The following is a 21,746-nucleotide window of genomic DNA, read 5'->3' as shown; positions in this document are numbered from 1 at the left end:
TTGATCTTTGATATAATTATATAATATATATTTTTGCATTATTTAGAATTTCGTTACGTATTATTATAAAAGAATGCTCCATTTAGCGGTTCCTATAGTTCCTAAGTGGGTATATATCTTTGAAGTTGGTTTCTAATACCTATTGACTATTTTCTTTACATATAATCTAGTACGATTATCACTGTTATTGTTTTACTGGCATTAAACGGAACCTATATGGCACCGATTCATACAGTTTTATGTCAGGTATATCGTTTATATATATTATACATGTACAAAGAAGGCTGAACGAGTACGTACCCATCGTAGTCGTCGATGACATGGCGATCGCTGCAGCTTTCGGCCCGGTGGCGAAGGACACGAATTATTATAATATTATTATCTTATCTACTATGACCCCTTTTCATGGTGTCCTATTTTGTAACCGTCCACGCGGGGCAGGCCGCACTTACTAAAATATACCATACGACGAGTGTCGACCGATTTAAAATAGCTGTGTCAATGGCGTTTGCGCGACCCCCGTCCTCGCCACCTGCAGAACCTCACCGCCATTTTCGGGTTTCTTTCATTAGGTATATCGTTTTTATTAATTTATTGGGCAAGCAAATCACCGTTATACCTACCTAAAGATAGTCCACGAATCAGCCGATGAATCTTTATAGGTACATTGCCGATAGTGTCATATTGCAGATACAGATCTCAACCGTCCTCTGATGACTATAGTGACGTGACGCTCGCTCACTGAAAAAATAATATGCCAATTATGTATCACAATAATAGGTGTTTTGTACTTATTTGAAATATTAATGTCGATAAAGTTTGATAAATTATTTTTAACTCGTACGCACGTATATTATTATTATATTTTGTGAATTGCCATTATATTTTTTATTTATGCATACTGTGTAGGTATGAATGTTTTAAATCTAAAATATTTTACAAAAAACACAATTTTATTTTGAACATAGTTAATATATTATGGTTAATGGCTATTGTAAATAAATATCATAACAATTTTAAATTTTATTATTGTGATAGAAATGATGTGATAAATATTATTTTGTTCCTCTGGAGTTTAGGTAAATTGGATAGAAATACGATTATTTTCCAAGCAAAACAAATATGTATTATGTTTCTTACGTCAATACATAAATCGTATAAATGGTAAATCGTTTACAGATGAACTACAATGTACAAAATTATTCAAAAAAGGAGACACATGTAGATTGACATGAAAATCGTTAGTAATTACTTACTAAATTTACACTTTTTTTTTAATGCAAATTTTAAAAAATACGACATTAAAATATTTTCAAATTATATACCCATGAGTTTCTTTTTAAAGATATCTGCTAAGTTAAGAAACCACAACGTCCATATTATGCATTATACCAAAATATGAAATAGCTATAATCTTTATAATGATGCGTTTGTTTTCCTGCTATCTAATAGTTTGGTACAGATATATTTTTTAACTATACATTTCCTCCGTAGTACGAGAATTATTATCAGTGGGTAATTATTGTGTCCATTTGGCTATTTTATATTATATCATTATCGTTACATTCGTAACGATGACGATTCTACATTATTTCGTATAGATTGTGAACAGTTCATTAAGCTCGGAGAAGTTCTGATGAGTTTCATGTATTAGACAGATTTATACTACATGAAAAGGATAGCACCGAAAGTGTCTATGAGGAATTGAGGATACAAGACGAATATTATTATCGGAAAATCGTGATGAGCCTAAAAACGTGAGATGATAGATACGTCATTTTGAAGGACGTGAAACTCATTTAATATATTTAAAAAGCTTCTAGCATTTTACCAAAATGTTGGTTATTCATTTTATATAAAATTACCTACCTTAATATTTACATCTCATGGACGATGTTTATAGTGTTTAAGTATTCAAAAATTAATAATAACAAACATGTATAAATATATTTTTGTTGCCTTTAGGTATAATGTATAAAAATAAAATTCACTATCAATGAAATATTAAATCACCAAGTCTTATACCTATGAATATTTAAATATTATGTAATTAAGTTTTGTTTTATTAAATATTTTTTCTGTTTATTTGATTATAATTTATAATACGTCTGTTATAGTCGTCTGTTAAGTGTTAGGGTAATATATAAGAACAAGATATAATCTAATTTAATCCCATTTAATTTAACCTCGAACTACTAACTGCAGTCTCATATTTTCACATTAAAAATATTATACTTTTTACTTACGATAAAAGATTGATGAATAATTATTTTTTAGGTAGTTAAAATATTTCCTTTAAATTAAGAAGACAATTTTTTTAAATATTGTATTATATTATATACCATGAACTAGGTATACCTATTTAGGTACTATAATATTACAGTATACAAAAACTTGTTTAAATGTTTATTAATTCATTATGGATAGGTAATCAATAAATTCTCATCGACATGATATCTATAAAAATGTAAACTGATTTTTTCAACGAATCAACAAAAATCGATATTTTTTTGTATTCAATTGAATGCTTTTTACTTAATTAGATAATTTATTGGTATGTGTGCTGATTATTATAATTGGTATATTATTATATATATGTTATATTATGTAAATTGTTTCCGTCGTTTTGTCATTTTGCAATGATCTTGAAATATCTTATTTTTTTTGTAATACATTTTTAATACATAAGTGTTAACGGACAGGTGATAGTCCTTTCGTATAACAATTTATTAAACAATTATTATTTCAATATATTTTGTTAAAAAATCAAAAATGTAGATATTATTTTCTTCGATAGATTATTATAATAGGTTTATTAATTATTTCTAACCAATTTACCTATAGCTAATTTGAATAGCTTAATGCTTGGGCTTGTGACTTCCTTAAAATTTAAATGTATTCATAATATTTTAGTTATTAAACAATCTTTTTTAATTAGCTTATGGTTATTTCTACAATTTTGAACAATGTAATTAACTATTGTAGATCCATCATAGGTACCTAGTCAAACTAAATAGTGTTAAAAAAAAAATGCTACAAGTGCTTACTTTTAATTGATACTTTATATAGCTACCAAAGGTAATACTATTATATATTAAAACAGAATTCAAACAATATTAAAAAGATCGATGTAAAATAATCTATGAGAGTAGTATGTATTTGTATGTTCACAGCCAGCTTTTACGCGGTAAAAAAAATTGTTCAACGGGAAATGTTCGCCTCCGAGAACACCGATTTACCGCGTAACACAATACTGTGATTACACAAAATTGTCCATCTTATTTGCCTCTTGCACAAAAATATTTACCGTATCAACTATTTTTTATTCGATTTTCGATTTTGTTTTTAATTTTTCAATCAAATATCGCTAATTTTTATAACAATAATATTTCAAGTAAAGAACACAAATTATTTAATAAACTTTTTGTATAAAAATTTAAAAAAAAAAACCAAAAATCTAATAAAAAAATAGTTGATACAGTAAATATTTTTGTGCAAGGCACAAATAGACGGACTATTTTCTGTAATCACCGTATATATATCACGCGTATTACGCGGTAAATCGGTGCTCTCAGAGGCGAAAATTTCCCCTTGAACAATGTTTTTTACCGCGTAAAAGCTGGCTGTGAACATACAAATACATACTACTTATGAGGCGTTGAATTCATATTTTTTTTTTTAAATGTTAATCAATTATTATCATTCTAAATGTTACGTAAGAACACTGCAGTAGGTATATTGCACTTTAAAATTAAATAATGACTTGTTATCCTAATTGTCTTTCAATTTAAAAAAAATCATTGTTATCCGAGAAAGGTAATATAAAGATAGTATCTCATTGAGTAATGTTCTTATAGAAAATTATTGATAGTGATAGAAATAAAAATAATAATATTCATTTAAAAAATGCAGTATAAAAATATTTTATGATAATACGTTCATAATTATGTATTCGTGCTGCATAGTGCCCTAACATCTATAGACACTAAAATAAATTAAACCATATAGGTAATATATTATTTTAATCAATGCAATAACATTATATTCTTCGTACAACAATGCAAAATCTTATCTAGAGACTAGAGTATTAGGAATGTATATTATTAACATATATTATGAATGTAATAATCTAGATTCTAGAGTATAGGACATAGGTACATAATATTATGTAAACCATGACAAATAAAATAAAAATTGGTAACCTGTGAAACTTGCTTGATTATACAGTACGTATAATAATTAATATCAATGTGTTATGTGTAGCTTTATAGGTAATTGTTATGTTGTATATAGTTCGTCCGAACTGTTATACACGAGTACTTACCCGAAATAATAATAAAGTGTTATGTAGGTAAGTTAATACTAAATAATAAATGTATAATTAACTATTTTTCAAATATGATACAATAATTGCAATTTTAAAACTAATTATAATATTATGGTCATTTTCCAATAATATAATATCAGTTTTAGGAGTTGCCCTAACTGTAAAACATATAATAATAGAGTGCTACCAATATTCCGACAAACTCAGAAAATTCAACATTCCAACAAACATGAGTAAAGCATTAGGACCAAACCAGGCATCTAAAACATCGCAAATATGTTAGCTTTCCTAAGAAAAACCGACCTATACAATAGAATAAAAACCTTTTGTTAACGATAACCATAATATCAATGTTGTGGAAATCACTCAAAATTAACACCACATTAACTGTATAATTTTAGTTCTAGATATTACTCATTGTATTGTATTAAACAAAAAACTTATAACCTTTGCAGTTGATGTTTTTAAGTTCAATAAAAAAAAAATGCCAGTTTTTGATGATTTCATTTATTTACTGCTCAATAATATCGTATGTTTAAAACGTGTAAGCAGTAAAGTGTAATCCATTATCCATTCAATGGCTTATATTATTAAAAAACACAATAAAATACATGCTAAAAATAGTCATACGACCAGTTAAAGTAACAATCATATCATATTATACAACTGTATAGGATCTTTACTAATTTTTGTAGCGGACGTTAATATTTGTATGGTACCTATAATGTGATATTTGTTTATAAATCATAAACACATTACGTTTTTTCGTTTGCATATGTGCTTGAATTTATATCATATGTTATTATCGCTGGCGGAAACACGTTTCCTGGGACTGCAGGTGTAAGCTTTCTAAAATGACTATTCATACAGTGGTATAGTACCTTTACCTGCGCTCAAGACAAAAACATTATAAAGTCGCACGGTTTCAAAAATATTAATTTTTTACACCTACTGTAAGGAAGATTGAAAAATCGAAATAATAATTACTTCTGTCATTTTTTTTATATATACGTTATGCACTTATATAACATTTGATAACCAGCATATTGTGAGGACGATTTTTTGTTTTGTGTGATGACGAATAATAAAATAGGTTATTGTGATTTTTTCTAGAAAAAATTATTTATACTAAGGTATGATATATTATAATTACAAATTATCATAACATAGACTATAGATGAACCATGTTACAATAATACGAACACGACATGGTGAAATTTGGCTTAATCGAGAACATGCAAGACCAAGCAGCAATAGACGGACGCTCATGAAAAAATTAAGAATAAAAATATTGCACAATAGGTGGAGTCGTTATAATACAAGTTGAGAGTATACTTATATGTCATAAAAAAAAATACAGCGTATAGTGCACTATTCCGGTGAGCCGCTCCTGTTGGGAAAATGCGCTATGGGTGACCTCAAGCTTTGATTAGCGTCATTATACAATATAAATTAAGTGCGCAACGCATAATAATTATTAACGCAATTTAATTGCACGTAAGTCAAATTTCATAGTTGAACATTAAGTTGACGCATCGGCGGTGCAGTATTTAGTATTTACTATTTATTAAGTTTTGTATAGAGTATCTGTGTACTAACTGTACTATAATAATATGTATTATATAGATATACATATCTTAATTATTATTTCCGTACATATTTTTGGTGCCTACTTATAAATTATAATGCAGTTAAATTTTAACTCAATAACAATAGCGTTCTATAAGAATATAATGTAGAATTTTATAAATAATTAAAATCTATTAGATATTTGAGTTAGTTATATAATTGCACGCAATAATAACATAGAACACGCTATATTCACTATATTTTCAATTTTTTCAGTTGACTTATTATTATATTATGTAAATGTGGGTAAAGTTAAAATTAATTCCGTTTTTTTTTTTAAAAACATTAAAATTTAAATGTTTGTACATTTTTTTACTGTTTAATTTTATATTTTATATTAAATTGTATAATGAGGGCGTTTATCTGTTATTGAATTTTAAGATATAGTATATACTATTTAGTACTTATACTAATTACTATATACACAAACACTTACGTACTTATAAAAAAAAGACTAACTAAGGATACTATTACATTATATTAGATATTATTTACATACTGGTTAAGCCAAATCTGCAACACTAATAATATTATAGTAACATTAGTAACTAATAATAATATCATCAGTAAAAATATGTCCTTAATACATAAAAAAGAAAAAATCTGAACGCATACAATTTGCATATTATAACTACATTAGTTTTTGTACTGTTTAAGTTATTACTTATAGGTATACTTTTCTCAACCATTTATTACTTCATCACCATATCATGCACATTGCACATAATACATCTGGATATAATAGGCAGTAGGCACCTATAGTTTCCAGAAGTATATGTATTATTTTATTTAAAAAAATATATATTTACGTCAATATTTGATATTCTAGTTTTAATGAACTTTCAAAGGTTCGTCTACATATTTATATGTGCCAAATACTAGCTAGACTATCAGCTGTATTTATTATACCTGCGAGAATATTCAAGTCACATCCTGCGTTAATGACAGCACGACGTGGACACTTTTAGAAAATATGCAACTAAAAATAATAAAATAGTCGGCAGTGTATATAGGTTCGAGTTGTTCTGTTTTTGGACAATTACGCATAGATAATATAATTGCCGGTGAAAATCGTTTTTCAATCACATAACACAATGCTGCGTTTGCTTTCTACGTTTAACAACAATAACAACAATATATGTGACCGGTACAAGTCGGGAGACGGATACACCGTCGTTTTTCTCATTCTCGACTGCCGCGAAAAGCTCGAAATGATTCAGCATTTGCGATGTCGGACGGAAAACGCGCACAAACACAATAATATTATCGCACACATTTTTTTATCATGAGAACCACGTCCGATTTCCATATCATAGACCTTCGTGCACGATGCACGTGCGTCCTCCTCATGCCGAATACAATCGTCGTCCGCCGAAACGTTCCCACAGACCGGCCAGGCCAGGCCGCGAGCGTATATTTATATGCCTATATATTATAATATGATATGACGACCTTCTTCTTATAAACCGCGTGCGAGAACGTAAGCAACGAAATAAAAAGAATCCGTAGTATATATTATATTATTATGTGTTTATTTACCTTTTTTTTTCTTGCGTTTATTACGATCGTTGCTTCGACTTTCGTCATTTTCACTGCAAATAATAAGTAGCCTTGTGACATAAATCAACGCGGCCGCGTCCTCGCAAATTCCACGAGCGTCTTCTTCTTAATTTTCATTTTTGTTTTCCTTACCGAAATATCGCATCGTTCAAACCCAGCTGCTTTTGCCGATATCGGTAGATCGCTGCGTAAAGTATAAGTATTATCGTGACTAGATCGACGCGATGACGGCCACTTGGAAATGTCCCAGCAAACTCTCGCCCACCCACCGCTTCTACACTGACGACACGGTATCGGGTTTCCTGTATTTTCATCGAACCGCACTGCAATTTACGATATGTTTGAATTACTGTACTGTAACAACTAACAATCCATTAAAATACAGCCAGTGTCTGTAATGTTTATAATTGTTCTCTATTTGGATAATCTTGGAGCAACTGTGCGTAGTTACCTATGTACGTATATATCATGCACATGAATACACAATATTTTATGTACCTAATATAATTTTATAAAAATGTATATGGAGTGATTAATTTAACTCCAGGTTGCGACTATTTTTAATTTTCAGGCAGTTATATTAATAATATTAATGGCGTGAGTATGGATTACATTCCTCATATTCACTGGAAGAGTGGTTGGAAGCAACCTCATTCGGTTTTCTCAGAGGTATTTTTCTTATAGGATTTTATTCAATCCGTGCCCTTAGTAATTAGTTTCGACTTCTCATAGCGTGCCCAGACCAGTGTAATCTTCTTTTGTGATAGTCTCTGTTCTTAAGACTGACTTTAACATATACTATACTAAAAATTAGGTACCTAATACTTAAATAATTTCCTATCTATATCTTATAAAAGATTTTGTTTTTTTTTTCAAATACAATAACAACTGACTTAGAAAACGAGTGTAGTTAGTAAAATGAATCACTTTGTATACATTACACATGGCTTCTAACTTGGTGTAGCTATTGTTTATTCTGAATATTGTACGTTAAAATACTTGAGAACGTAATCCAATCATCATGTATTCAAACGTCGTAGGTACCTATAGCTCTTGGTAATATTAGTAAGGGTCACCCTCTAATCGTTACATTATCTTATGAACATAATATGTGATATGTCAAAAATATATTTGATCCATTAACATAATTTTAATATAATATAAATATAACTACGTAAGCATTATATTCTAATAGCGATGATGGTATGTCTTAATTACAAATACCTGTTATCACTTATTAGTACACTCTCTATCTGTTATCACTCTCTATAGTACAATTAGTCGTTTATAAAAGGTTCTAAGTGCGTTATTTTTTTTATTCATAAACACATTAATTTATTTCCAAACATACAACTGAGATCGTTATACGATTATGTCATGTCATAGTTACATGACATAATATTATTATAATGTTGACTTAAACAAATGAAAAATTGGTAATAATTACTCCTTGATTCAATAATAAATGAGTTGAGACAATATATTATCTTAAATCAATAATTTAAAACTTTGCCTTATATTGTTATTGCACTTAGTGTACCGAAATACCGAATATAACTTAAACCTTAAACAAAAACAAAACAAATACCATAGGTACCTCCTAGCTATTTAAATGCAGTAGTCATTCGTTTGATTATATATTATAGGTACTATTATATATTATAATATTATGTTCTGGCCATTATTATACAATTATATTGTACATTTACTTATAATAAATATAAATAAAAAAAATATGGCAAACGTGTGATACTGCGGCCTATGACAGACTTTCAGACATTTATTTTATTACTATAATAGGCACCTAAATATTATATTATTTTCGGTAGTCAAATGTATTCGATGATCACTCAAAATGTGATAAACCGGGTTAACGCATAGATATTATACAGATCAGGAAATGAGAAACCAGAGCACCTGTATGTGTATGATAGTATAATGATAGACAGTCTAATTGATCGATAATATCGCGTTAAAAAAACACGTACAATATACGTCATTGTAATGTCAATTCTGTAAATAAATTTTTGACGTTTCTATTTTTTATTACAATATTATGTCTTCTCGTGTTATATTTTGAAAGACAAGCAAGTAATAAAAAAAAGAGCCACTTCTCGTCGGCAGATCTCGTTGACTATTATGTTATATGTTATTATGCGGTTCAAGGCGAACTTTCGACACGCGCCGCCGTCCTGCGGAGAATCGTTTTGTGTATACACAAATCGTTTCCCCACCTACGCCAGACCGTTGTTTTATTACTATTACTATTATTATTATTATTAGGAAGCCCGGCGGCGGCGGCGTTCAAGTCTCCTCATCGTCGTCGCCGACGTTATCAGTACCTTCGTACGACTCATTAGGCCGCTTCATATATGCAACGCGCACGATTTGTCTGACACCAGTTCGAACATCGCCGTGTTCGCGTAGTTTTGGTTTTGTGTGATGGAGTTTGTATCGTTCCGAACGTCTCAACTTTTTTTCTGAAAGCGTTTCTTTTCATCGACAATCAAATAATATAACAAATAACATTACACGAGAACCTCACACGATTGTATACTTGGGAACTCAGTTTAGTAAAAAAAAAAAATTGTACCGTATAATCGCAACAGTCGATTTTCGTCGGGTTTTCTACCGGCGATACAATATGAACGCCTTGGCGACGATCTTTGTCGTTTCGGCAACAATCCTTTCAGCCGTGAGACTGGCCCGATGCCAAGTAGATCAGGTGGACAACAAGTACTTGGATCCCAATGATTATTTTCTGGCCGGCGGAGATCTACAAGACCGCCGTCGTATCCTGCAGGACGCATTCAACAGGTCCGTACCATACAGTTTTATCCTATGGTTTTATAAATTGTGTTGACAATAAATACATTAAAATACTATAGTTATTAGTAATGTATTATATATACTGTATAATAGTGTTTCAATATTTTAAAAAACATGTCATATAACATCGATCTTTACAAGAGAGAAGTTACACTGTACAATAACTTCTATTTCATATTTTGTACATTTATAAATTTATTTTATTGATTTAAAGAAATGTGTAATTTATTATGCAAATTAAATACGTATTTCCATCGTACCCTCGTATGTAGACAAAAACCAAATTTTGCATTTAAATTTTAAAGTAGGTAGTCAATTGTCAAAAATCAGATCTTGCTTACCCCTTCATTTCTCCTTTTTATTTATTTATACTACATTTTTGTACTGTATATTGATTTCAATTACTTAAGTTTGATTTTTGGTGCAGGTACTCGGTGCAACAACAACAACAGGAGAATCAGCAATCGCGGACTGGTTTCGATGGGATATTCCAACAGCGACAGCAGCAGCCACAACAGCAGCCAGGGTTCCAGAGGGGTGGCCGGAAGTTCACTACCGACGAACCAGAACAGAATTTCGAGACTTCCGGTAGGTTCACGTCCCGGACCGATCCACGGGTGTCACCTATACCAACACCCCCGATTCAACAGGGACCGTTGACGTTGTCCAACAGCAATATCCGGCAATTACTGCAACAGCTCGACGTGGCCGGATCGCAACAGTGCAACCTTAACGTGCAGGCGCAATGGGATTTCGAGACTAACGTCAACGAAGGAACGCAAATAAGAGCGGTAAGTTCTGTTGCAATTACTTAGTTTTTATCATTCCGATTATGCGTATGACACGGTATTTGGGATATTTACATAATAATATTATGTAATTTATAGCATAAGAATATTTTATAATAATTACGTACCACTTACCAGCACTATGAGGTACATATATAATTTTTAAACTTTAGGATAGTCCTACGCGGTGGTGACGATACATTTTTGACGAATAATCGAACAATATGCGGTTTGTTACAGATGCTAGTAAATTATAACTTTTAATATTACACCACTGGGCACTGATATCTATACCGATACTATTATAGTACAGCAGTAAATTAATAACACATGTTATTATACTATTTTATCGGATCTAAACATAATTTGATAATTAATTTGGCTTTTATTTTGTATTTTTATGCACATACAACAAATGTATTACCAATTTCACCTTCTGAAATTTCAAAAGTGTTTTTAATAATAGATGAAAATTTGTATACTATCATACAATCTCTGTGATTTTTATTTACGGCACGATTATTACAATTACCTACTGTATAATAATTCAATATACCTCATTACACCGTGAGTAGGTAATTATCATAAATTATAAAACTTTTTGTTGACAATTTAAAAACAAACGTTTATGTGCGGAAAAGGTTTAGTAAAGACGTCAGTTGTGAATTCGTCTGAATAAATAATATTAGGTACCTACAGACATTATTATTTGGTTACAACATAATGTTATAATTAAATGATTTTTTTAAACTTTTTATTTCTAATTAAAATAGTTTGGTATTTGGCATTTGCAAGTAAGTAGTAACGATCAGTTATAAAATATATTAATAATTAAAAATTTAATAACTATTACTCTTGAATAGACTACCTTAAAATATGATGTGGGTAGGTACCTACTAAATTACATTAAATAAAAAAAAAAATCGTATTTCCATAGTATCTTAAAGTCATTGATTAATTTAGTATATAGATAAATATTATTGGATTAGTTTACAAATATTTATGTGACAAAATTTAAAGTTTCCAATTTAATTAATAGTGATATTAATATCTACCCACATTTATATAATTATAGGTACATATAATAGGTTTGTATATTATGCGAAATATACATTCAACATAGGCATATTTCATTAGTCATAAATTCATATTTGGTACAGAGCTGTGCACATTTTTATACTAGAAAATTATTTATGACATCGGTGCTAATCTAATGTATTTTAACTGCTTAAATTATTACAAATGCGTAGTTGCTAGTTATAGTAAAAGATATTATATCAGCTAACTTTTTTTTGTTTGGACCTTTATTCTTCTTTATTTTTACAGTAACTGTTCAAAAATACATTTGCCTATGAAGACAGGAAATCAGATTGAGTTATAGAGGTGAAGGGGGCCAACAATTTCTCTATTTTACCTACTTTAATCATGAAAAATAAAACTTTATGATTATTTGCATTTTTTATATTCATATACTAAAGGTATTTTATATGTGTTCGGGAAAACGCATTTGATAAACTCAAAAATGATTTCTCTGTATTAAAAATTACTTATTAGGCAGTTTATAAAATATTTAACTAAAAATGAAGTATACAAAATTCAATAAAACACTTCATATAAATAATAATTGTTATACTAATATGAATTCGTTACATCAATAAAACACTATACCTTTATCTTACTAAATTTTGAATTTTATTATAGATTTTATTATAATATGTAAATCAAAAAACAATTTGTTGTTCTTTGTCAATACTTTTAAACAATTGAATTTTAAATCATCATAATATTTTGTCCACATTTACTATCTACTTTATAAGTTACTACATATTTATTATAGGTACAATATAAGCTGTTGAGTATTTAAGTATCAAAATAATGATCGTAAGATATAATAAAGAATAGCATGTTCGATATAAAAACAAGATGAATAATATTTTCAAATAATCGATACATCGAATCATCGAACCATCAAAATAGTGCAATGAATAAAAAAATTGCGTTTTAATTTAATTTTCAATATCCTGCAAAATTTTAAATGCTCAAAAACACAACATTTACTTTACATTTATTACATTATACCTGCATATTATTTTATTGAAATATTTATGACAAACGTATGATAATGTTTCCTTCATATAATACTAGTATACTACTATTGATAATATAAATTATAATCATATAATATGCAGTCAAACTGTAACTTTACAACACGCTTAAACTCGTATTTTCAGATCGTGTAAGTTATAGGTATATTTTTTAGTTAGAAATATTTTATGAAATCCAATCGTACGAATACGCTAATTGGGATTTATAGATGATTGGAGGTCGCTCGTTTATTAGGTTTAGGTATATTATACTGACCAGTGATTCGATCACACTTGTGTGATAATCGAAATTCGGAACTACGGCTACGGTGGTTTATTTTTTATTAATAAGGTTATCTAAAATATACTTACAATTACGAAATTAACAATAAAACTTTGTGGTGGTGACCAGATGCGAAATATCGCGCTCGAGCTACCGCCGAATAAGAAGGTCACCGCCGCATCGCGTTTGAAAAACCTACTCACGTCCAGTAATTTCTTAGGCAAAACTATACGATTTGTGGTTATTTTTGTTTTTCCACGACGCTTTTGGCGTGGTAATTCAAAATTGTTTACTACACAATTGACCAACAATTATTCAGATGGACGGATATGCATGACTAACGTATATGCACAACCTTGACATTGTTGTGTGTGAGTACCCTATAAATATATATATATATGTATATTATATTAAAATATAATAACATAAAAGAAACGACAAATAATATTATTTATAACGTTTTTTTTTCATATTTTTTTTAAACATATTCAAATTGTGTTTTAAACACATACAAATATTTTATATGACGTATGACAGAGTTTATTACACATGTTAGGTGTACATACTATTTTTTTTTTTTAAGTATCGCAAATTTTTTTCATGGTTTCATATATTGTAACAATAATAAGGGTGGCATTGCTTCTAATTGGGCTCCGAGTCCTTCGATGAATTCTATGTATATCAAACGCTATAGAAAAATCCAAAGTTTATTACGATAATATTATTAAATGCAGTATCGTTACAACGATTTTTTTACTTTACTTCGGAGGTTGGTTGTGACAAAACACACCGAGCATCTGACTAATGGCCGTCTTGAATATAAATACAATAAATGTATTGATATTTTTTATATATAATAATTCCATGATAAGGAATATAAGTTAGAATGATTTCGCGGGGTTTCGTGTGTGGAGGTACCTATACAATATATAGTTCGATACGTTGTTTTACGCAAATATCTGGCCATTATGTAATAATCCTCGTTTCATATTTTATATAGACAATAAGTCAATAACTAATTAATTATATGAACACGCGTGCGCATATTGTATTTCGTTTCTTATATTATTACACATAACTATAGTCCTATTGGCGACGTCCTGTGTCTTTAAGGTGATCGTGAAATAAGGATTACGATTTCATTGTATTTGTCCGACGTGATATAATTATAATATTTCACTCGTCCCTTCCAACGCATAATACTATAGGTGCATAGTAGGTACGCCTGATACCTACCTACCTACGTGAAATTACAAAATCCAATTAGCTCTCATAGTCTGCTGCGGCGGCGTGGCGTAACGATTAGAAAATATTGTTATTCCGTTTTATCTGCTACGGCGGCGCATTGTTCGTCCCATAAGCGTGAGACCAGAGGTATGTGAATCTTGACCAAAGTTGCACGGGAACCCCGTAGTCAGCCTTGGCGGTATGAAATCTGTGTTTGGACTTACGAATGACGCGCATATAATATTATCATATCATACCTGGTATATAGTTAGATGGTATAATAGCCGTTCTCGCATGGTCCGAATAGTTGCGTATCATTTACTACATCACACTAGGTGTGAGTGTGTATATATAACGTATAATATTGTAAAGGTATATAATAATAATAATAATAATAAATATTGTCTTCGTTCGTTTATATGAGAGACATTATCCCAAAGTGTTTCGTTGTATAACATGTTTATACAGCATACATAATATTATATGTTACGTATTCAGTATATCATGATCAGCGATTATATTTCTACAAAGTTCTGAGTGTTATAATCTACAAGTCGTACAATAACATGTAATTACATAGATAATGTTTCCGATCAGTATCTTAAATTATCTTAAAAATTGACTTGATTTTGCGAATCCGTGGGAGGAGAGCCATTAACAAAATCTATTTGAATAAATTTCCTCAAAACTTAAAGAAGAATATAATATATTCTTACTATAGAGGTAACTTAGAAGGTAATAAAAGAGGATGTAAAACCGTTGATTATTATTATAAAGGAAACTTGTATAATCGGCGTGTACAAACATTTAAACAGTATTATTGATGGTTACGTTTTATTGATAATTTTTATAGACATCTTTTGTTACATATTTTTTTGTATCTTATTGTCCGGATAAATTATTCAATAATCAATGAGTACATTTATATAAAGCACCTATTATTTAATGAAATAAAATAAAATATTATTTTATACACATACTTTATATTTAATAGATGTTCAAGTTAATCAATGTTATCAAAATATCATTCCCTCAAAAATATTATTATCTATCTTTTTTGTAATGGGTTGTTTTACTTTAAGACTACTTAAAACATTAAAAAAAAATGATTTTGCGTAAATGCGTTTTGGTTATGTTGAGCGTGAGCCAGCGAGAGAAAACAAATAGAGCACTGACATCCTCTTAATAATAGGTTCGCGTTGAATTTCTTTCCCTATATCAGGCGTTGTGTGTATGCAATTTAATTGTGTTTTAGCATTTTATTGTTTTATCCGCTATAATGGTCTAGAGATAACGAGAAACTAAATTAACATTCTTAAATGGATTACTTGAAACAATATTATCAATTAATTCATAACAAAAAATGTATTGTTAAGTTCAATTAAATTATATTATATTTTATAATAATATTGTTTACACATTTTGCAAATCGTATGTATACAAAGAGAATTTGATTAAAAAAATACATATTATAAATAATTATATTTATATATAATTAACTCAAATTACAAAAATATTTGAAATTTTTTATGAATATACATTTTATTAACCCGTGAAAAAAATATACCTAAACTGAAAAATGTTACAGTTGGAGCAACAGCTGTTGTATTCAGAATTCCAACGAAAAGTGTTTTCTATAATGACAAGATTGAACCTAGACAATGTCATCGATCCCAACCTAAGAAGGCAACTTAAGTTTTTGTCAATGCCAGGACCTGCTGCTCTACCACAAGAACAACTGAGTCGGGTAAGAATATTTTAAAAATATATAATGTTATATTGTTCTGTTGTATTGTTGTAGTTATTAAGTTTAATGAACTTCTGTTAAACTGTTAATGTGAAACAGTATTCTAAAATACTTACAATTTCATTTTTTCATTTACTTGTTTTTTTTAAAAAAGATATGATAATTGTTCAAATCTCATTACATACACTGTTGATTTACATACATTTCTTTTTTAGCGGGTTCTTTATTTTAAACGTAAAATTATGCAAATTGCGTATAATAATGATAAATATCTTGTTTATTTTTTCAGTACAACCGTCTTATAAATGACATGTTAGCTGTTTATAATAGCGCTTCTATTTGCGCTTTTGACGAACCGTTGAAATGTGGTCTCAGACTAGACCCAGGTATGTGTTTATAATGAATGATATCTTGAATATGATTATGAAAACTGTTACATTTTTGTACTCTAGATTTGAATATGATAATGTCTCGAAGTCGAGATTGGAATGAACTACAACACACTTGGATAGAATGGAGAAGAAGAACAGGACAAAAAGTCAGAGATATGTTTGAACAGCTAGTAGATGTTAGCAATCAAGCAGCTCTTTTAAACAGTACGTTTCTGATTTTGAACATGTTTTCGGCTAATTATTATTACTTGAATACTGGATTTAATTATGTTTCACTACTTATGTATTGTCTATTTGGCTAGATGTATCAGATGCGTCTGAAATGTGGAAATTTCCCTACGAATCACCTTCGATGAGGTTCGAATTGGAAGACGCTTGGGAACAAATAAAACCTCTATACGAACAACTCCATGCCTACGTCAGAAAGAAGTTACGCGATTTATATGGGCCCGAGAGAATAAGTCGAGAAGCGCCGTTGCCCGCTCATGTCTTAGGTTGTAATTATAATATAATTTTTAATGTGATCTGTTTTATATTTTATTTGTTACGGGGTTTAGGAAACATGTGGGGCCAGTCTTGGGAAAATATTTTAGACTTGACCATACCATATCCGGGAAAAAATTATTTGGATGTCACACCACAAATGATCAAACAGGTGCATACTAATTTTTTATCGAGTTATATTCATTGTATTAAAAGAAAAGTTTCAAAATAATAAATATATTAATATTTATTCACAGGGATACACACCAGCTGCAATGTTTAGAGTGGCGGAAGAATTTTTCATATCGTTAAACATGAGTTCAATGCCTCAATCTTTCTGGGCCAATTCAGTCGTAGAGGAACTTCCAGGACAGCCTATAATTTGTCAACCTTCTGCTTGGGATTTTTGCAACAGACAAGATTATAGGTTAATATAAATATTTCAGAATATAATGTTAGTCTTTCATGCATTTTTTTTAATGAATAACCAAATTGATATGTCTAGAAACAGTTAGGATATTTAATAAATATAATTATATAAACTATGAGATAGAAGTTGGCATTTAAATCTAATCAATAAACATTTTTTTTGGAAATTATAAACATGTATCGAAGTAAATAATTGAAAAAACAATATAATTTTATAAATACACGCAGACACACAGTTTATTTACAACGGCTTACAACCTTTAATTTTTTAAATATATAAATTTATATTAGAATATTAAAATTTTTATGTATGATGGTAATTTAAGTAGGTACATAAAATTACATATTATATAGACAAATTTTTATTTTCCGTGGAAAACTAATTATTTAAAAAAATTCTTATATTTGTATTTTACAGTAGCGTACCTATTACATCAAATCCAACCCTTAAAAATATATTATATCTAATTAAAAATATATTAATAATTAATATATTTTTTCCAAAAAATTTTAGCTTATAATTTTGTTTTATCTTTCAAGTTTGCTAAACATAATCGTTTAATAATAAATAATATTTAAGATAATTTAAACTACAAGCTGTTTATATTTTACATATCAGTCATTACATTTTGTTTAAATATGTATCCTAAATTCTAAAACATATTCAATTTCAAGAGATTATATTTTCAAAACAGCTTAAATATTAGATACAAAACACATTGTAAAACAATATGCTGAAATATGTACATAAATATATTTCTGAGAACTTCAAAATTATTTATTTTTAAATATAGATAGGGACAAATTAAAAAAAGAATAATCATTTAAGAACTAGATATCTAATAGCATATCTATTGCCTATATAATCAAAAATGTTGAGACTTTAGAATTTTAGATTTGTTAAAAGAAGTTTATACAAACATTTTCCACTGTTGCTTAAAATTAAATTTCAGGCTTAAAAAACTACAATTGTAAACATTTTATTATTAAGTATTACATATAGATAATTATTAGTTCATCACATCTTATTAGTTAATACTCTAATTTAATGTCAAATTCAAAGTAAGGAATTTTATTTTGGAATAATGTTACTATAGACAATGGTGTTTTGATACTTACATTAATTACTAATTAATTATGAATGTCAAATGCTACAAATTCAGCGTACATATTAAAATATATTGATTTACGAGGCCTTCATAAATAATTAAGTCAATATTAAATTTTGCGATATTTGATCTTTTAATTTTATTATTATACTATATAATATAAAGTTGATGTATTTTTTAGAATTAAAATGTGCACCCAAGTTAATATGAAAGATTTTATCACTGTTCATCATGAAATGGCTCATGTACAATATTTTTTGAATTACAAAAAACAACCTAAGGTGTATCGCGATGGTGCTAATCCAGGTATATTCATTAAATGTATTTAGATTATATATATAAAAAATTCATACTAAATTATTTTTGGTGTTTAAAGGATTCCACGAAGCTCTAAGCGAGGCAATATCGCTCTCTGTGTCAACGCCAAAGCATTTACAAACGTTGGGATTGATATTGAACTCTGTTGATGACATTCCCCATAACATAAACTATTTGTTTGGATTGGCGATGGACAAGCTTACATTTTTGCCTTTCAGCTTGGCACTCGACTTATGGCGGTGGGATATATTCAAAGGGACTACGCATAAAGAAAGATACAACTGTCATTGGTGGGACTTACGGTAAACGATATTTTTTACGATAATATTTAATATAAATTAGTTGTTAGTATGCACGTTGCACCTGATTCAATTATTATATTTTTCTTGATGTAGTGACCAGTCAGTGAATATTAGCTATTAGATATTACGCTGTATACAATAATTGGATCATTTAATTTGTCATACGATTCCATTGATATAGATAAGTTCTTCTTAGACTGTTGATATTTGTTTTTGAGAATCCCCAACACTCATTAAATAAATAAGTGAATTATAATAGTTGTTCAGTGTTGAATTTCTTTTCATAACCAGGCGTTGTGTACCTATATGCAAATTTCTTACATTTTAGCATTCATTGTTATTTTTTCCGTAATAACGGCGTTGTGATGTCAAAAAATTAAATTAACAATGTTATATTTTGATAAACTATGTGAAAAAATGTATGTTATTTATCATAACGAAAACACTTATTGATGTTCTGTAAATCTGAACACTTACATTAAACATTTGAATGGAAATATCAGAAATATCTATATTTTTTATTAAAAATATTTTATCCAAATAACTTATTTACAATACTTAATATCTCTAGTATACTTTTTAATTAATTTTTAAAAATACCTTATAATTAAATCAAACACATTTTGTACATCGTTAGCGAACTTAACATTTAAAAATATGTTGAATCATGTGAGACAAATAATCATCAAGCCATAATTTATTTTTATTCGACAATATAACTTCAGCCATAGTTGGTTTCAATATTTAAAATACTACTTGAAAATACGACAGTGTACTTAATCTAACTTTATGGAGTAATAAGACACAACGTTTTGCGTTTCCCAACTCCCAAGTGCTGGTTTTCCAGATCGTATTTCTTTCTATCTAAACTATTATCTTAGATATTTGATCTACTCGTAAGTGTCTTATAAGTTATAAACAATGTGATAATATCATCTGAATTATATTAACGAAAATATTGCACTTATAATTGTATTTATATAAATGTATTTTGATGAAACAAAATCACGAAATTCGTATAATGTACCTTCTATGCATGAATATGAATTTCTATCTAACGTATAAATTAATAAATTACTACATTTTCAAAATTACAAATGATTTTTATTCATTTTAATGAATACTAGTAGTTATTCAAAAAGTAGGTAGATAACCTAAATCGTCATTCAATCATTTTTTTCATTTTGTGTCAGAATATTTTTGCACATTGAAATTTATTTCTGGAAACTTGCACCGTAGCCATTCTTAATGTGGACATACTTGCTAGCTACAGTTTATGTATTTAAAGGCTAATATAATTAATACAATATTACCGTGTTAGTGCATTAAACTGTCCTTGATGGCACATATTTATAATTGAACCACTTTCGTTAGAACAAATTATAATGTATCAAATGTATCAATATTATTTTTATATAACTAGACATAAAAATAGTCCATTCTCATACTATAATTATATCTATTATTATTATTTTTTATTAATATAATCAAAATTAATATTCATGACCTTGGAACCTTTTATAGTTTATACTTTCTTCGGCTTAAATTGATAATAATGTAAAATTTAAAATATATGTAAAATATACTATACAATAGTTAGTTTTAATATTTGGCTTAAAAATATTTGAATAATTAAAATAAATAAATTATTAAATAAACAATATATTATTATGATTTTGACTTGAGCAGAAAATTTAGTTTTTATAGGTACCTACTATAAAAAATATTATGGATAAAACTATATTCTATAGCTTTATACTTACAAAAATATAAGTTTCTGATATTAAAAATTTATAAATGGCTAAATTTCAAAATAATAACAATAATGTAGGTATATAGGTAATAGTATAACCATTCTTATTTCTGAAAATATTTCTTTATTATATATTTAGTATATTAGTAAATAATATGGCTTTGTGTAATGAAATATACGTATACCATATACTTTATTTAATTTATTGTATAAAAATACTTTTTATAATAATATGTTCATTAAATAGAATTTAAAATTCATAATTCACACGAAATATTTTAATGAGTTAGTATAAATGTCAAGGTTATAAATTAAAATAAAGATAGTTGATGATTTATTCGTTTGTAAATCTAACTATATTAAATAATATTATTATCCAGTTAAAATTTTAATCTAAAACATTTATTTTAAAATGATATTAATTACAATATGTTACAAATTAGAAATTATTAAAATGTTTGTTATGAACAATGACTATAGTTTTTG

At 28.3% G+C, this 21,746-nt stretch overlaps 1 protein-coding gene across 1 annotated transcript in view; it reads left to right on the top strand.

Annotated features, from left to right (window-relative positions):
- Nucleotides 1-9,847: 9,847 nt before the first annotated feature.
- LOC107162900 (angiotensin-converting enzyme-like) overlaps nt 9,848-21,746 on the top strand; it is a 38,491-nt gene continuing 26,592 nt past the window's right edge. Inside the window, exons 1-10 of the mRNA XM_015510041.2 lie at nt 9,848-10,333; nt 10,773-11,136; nt 16,316-16,474; nt 16,764-16,860; nt 16,927-17,070; nt 17,169-17,360; nt 17,424-17,521; nt 17,607-17,776; nt 19,069-19,193; nt 19,264-19,507. Of these exons, the coding sequence (XP_015365527.1) occupies nt 10,161-10,333; nt 10,773-11,136; nt 16,316-16,474; nt 16,764-16,860; nt 16,927-17,070; nt 17,169-17,360; nt 17,424-17,521; nt 17,607-17,776; nt 19,069-19,193; nt 19,264-19,507 (1,766 nt within the window). The 5' untranslated portion in view covers nt 9,848-10,160. The remainder of the gene's footprint in view (nt 10,334-10,772; nt 11,137-16,315; nt 16,475-16,763; nt 16,861-16,926; nt 17,071-17,168; nt 17,361-17,423; nt 17,522-17,606; nt 17,777-19,068; nt 19,194-19,263; nt 19,508-21,746) is intronic.

Source organism: Diuraphis noxia, unplaced genomic scaffold (genome assembly GCF_037042655.1).
Source record: "Diuraphis noxia isolate RWA-SAM2 unplaced genomic scaffold, SU_Dnox_SAM2 contig0002, whole genome shotgun sequence".
In the NCBI taxonomy this organism is placed as follows: Eukaryota; Metazoa; Arthropoda; class Insecta; order Hemiptera; family Aphididae; genus Diuraphis; species Diuraphis noxia.
Note: the sequence above shows the minus strand (reverse complement) of the source record. Positions and strands in the feature narration are given on the sequence as shown.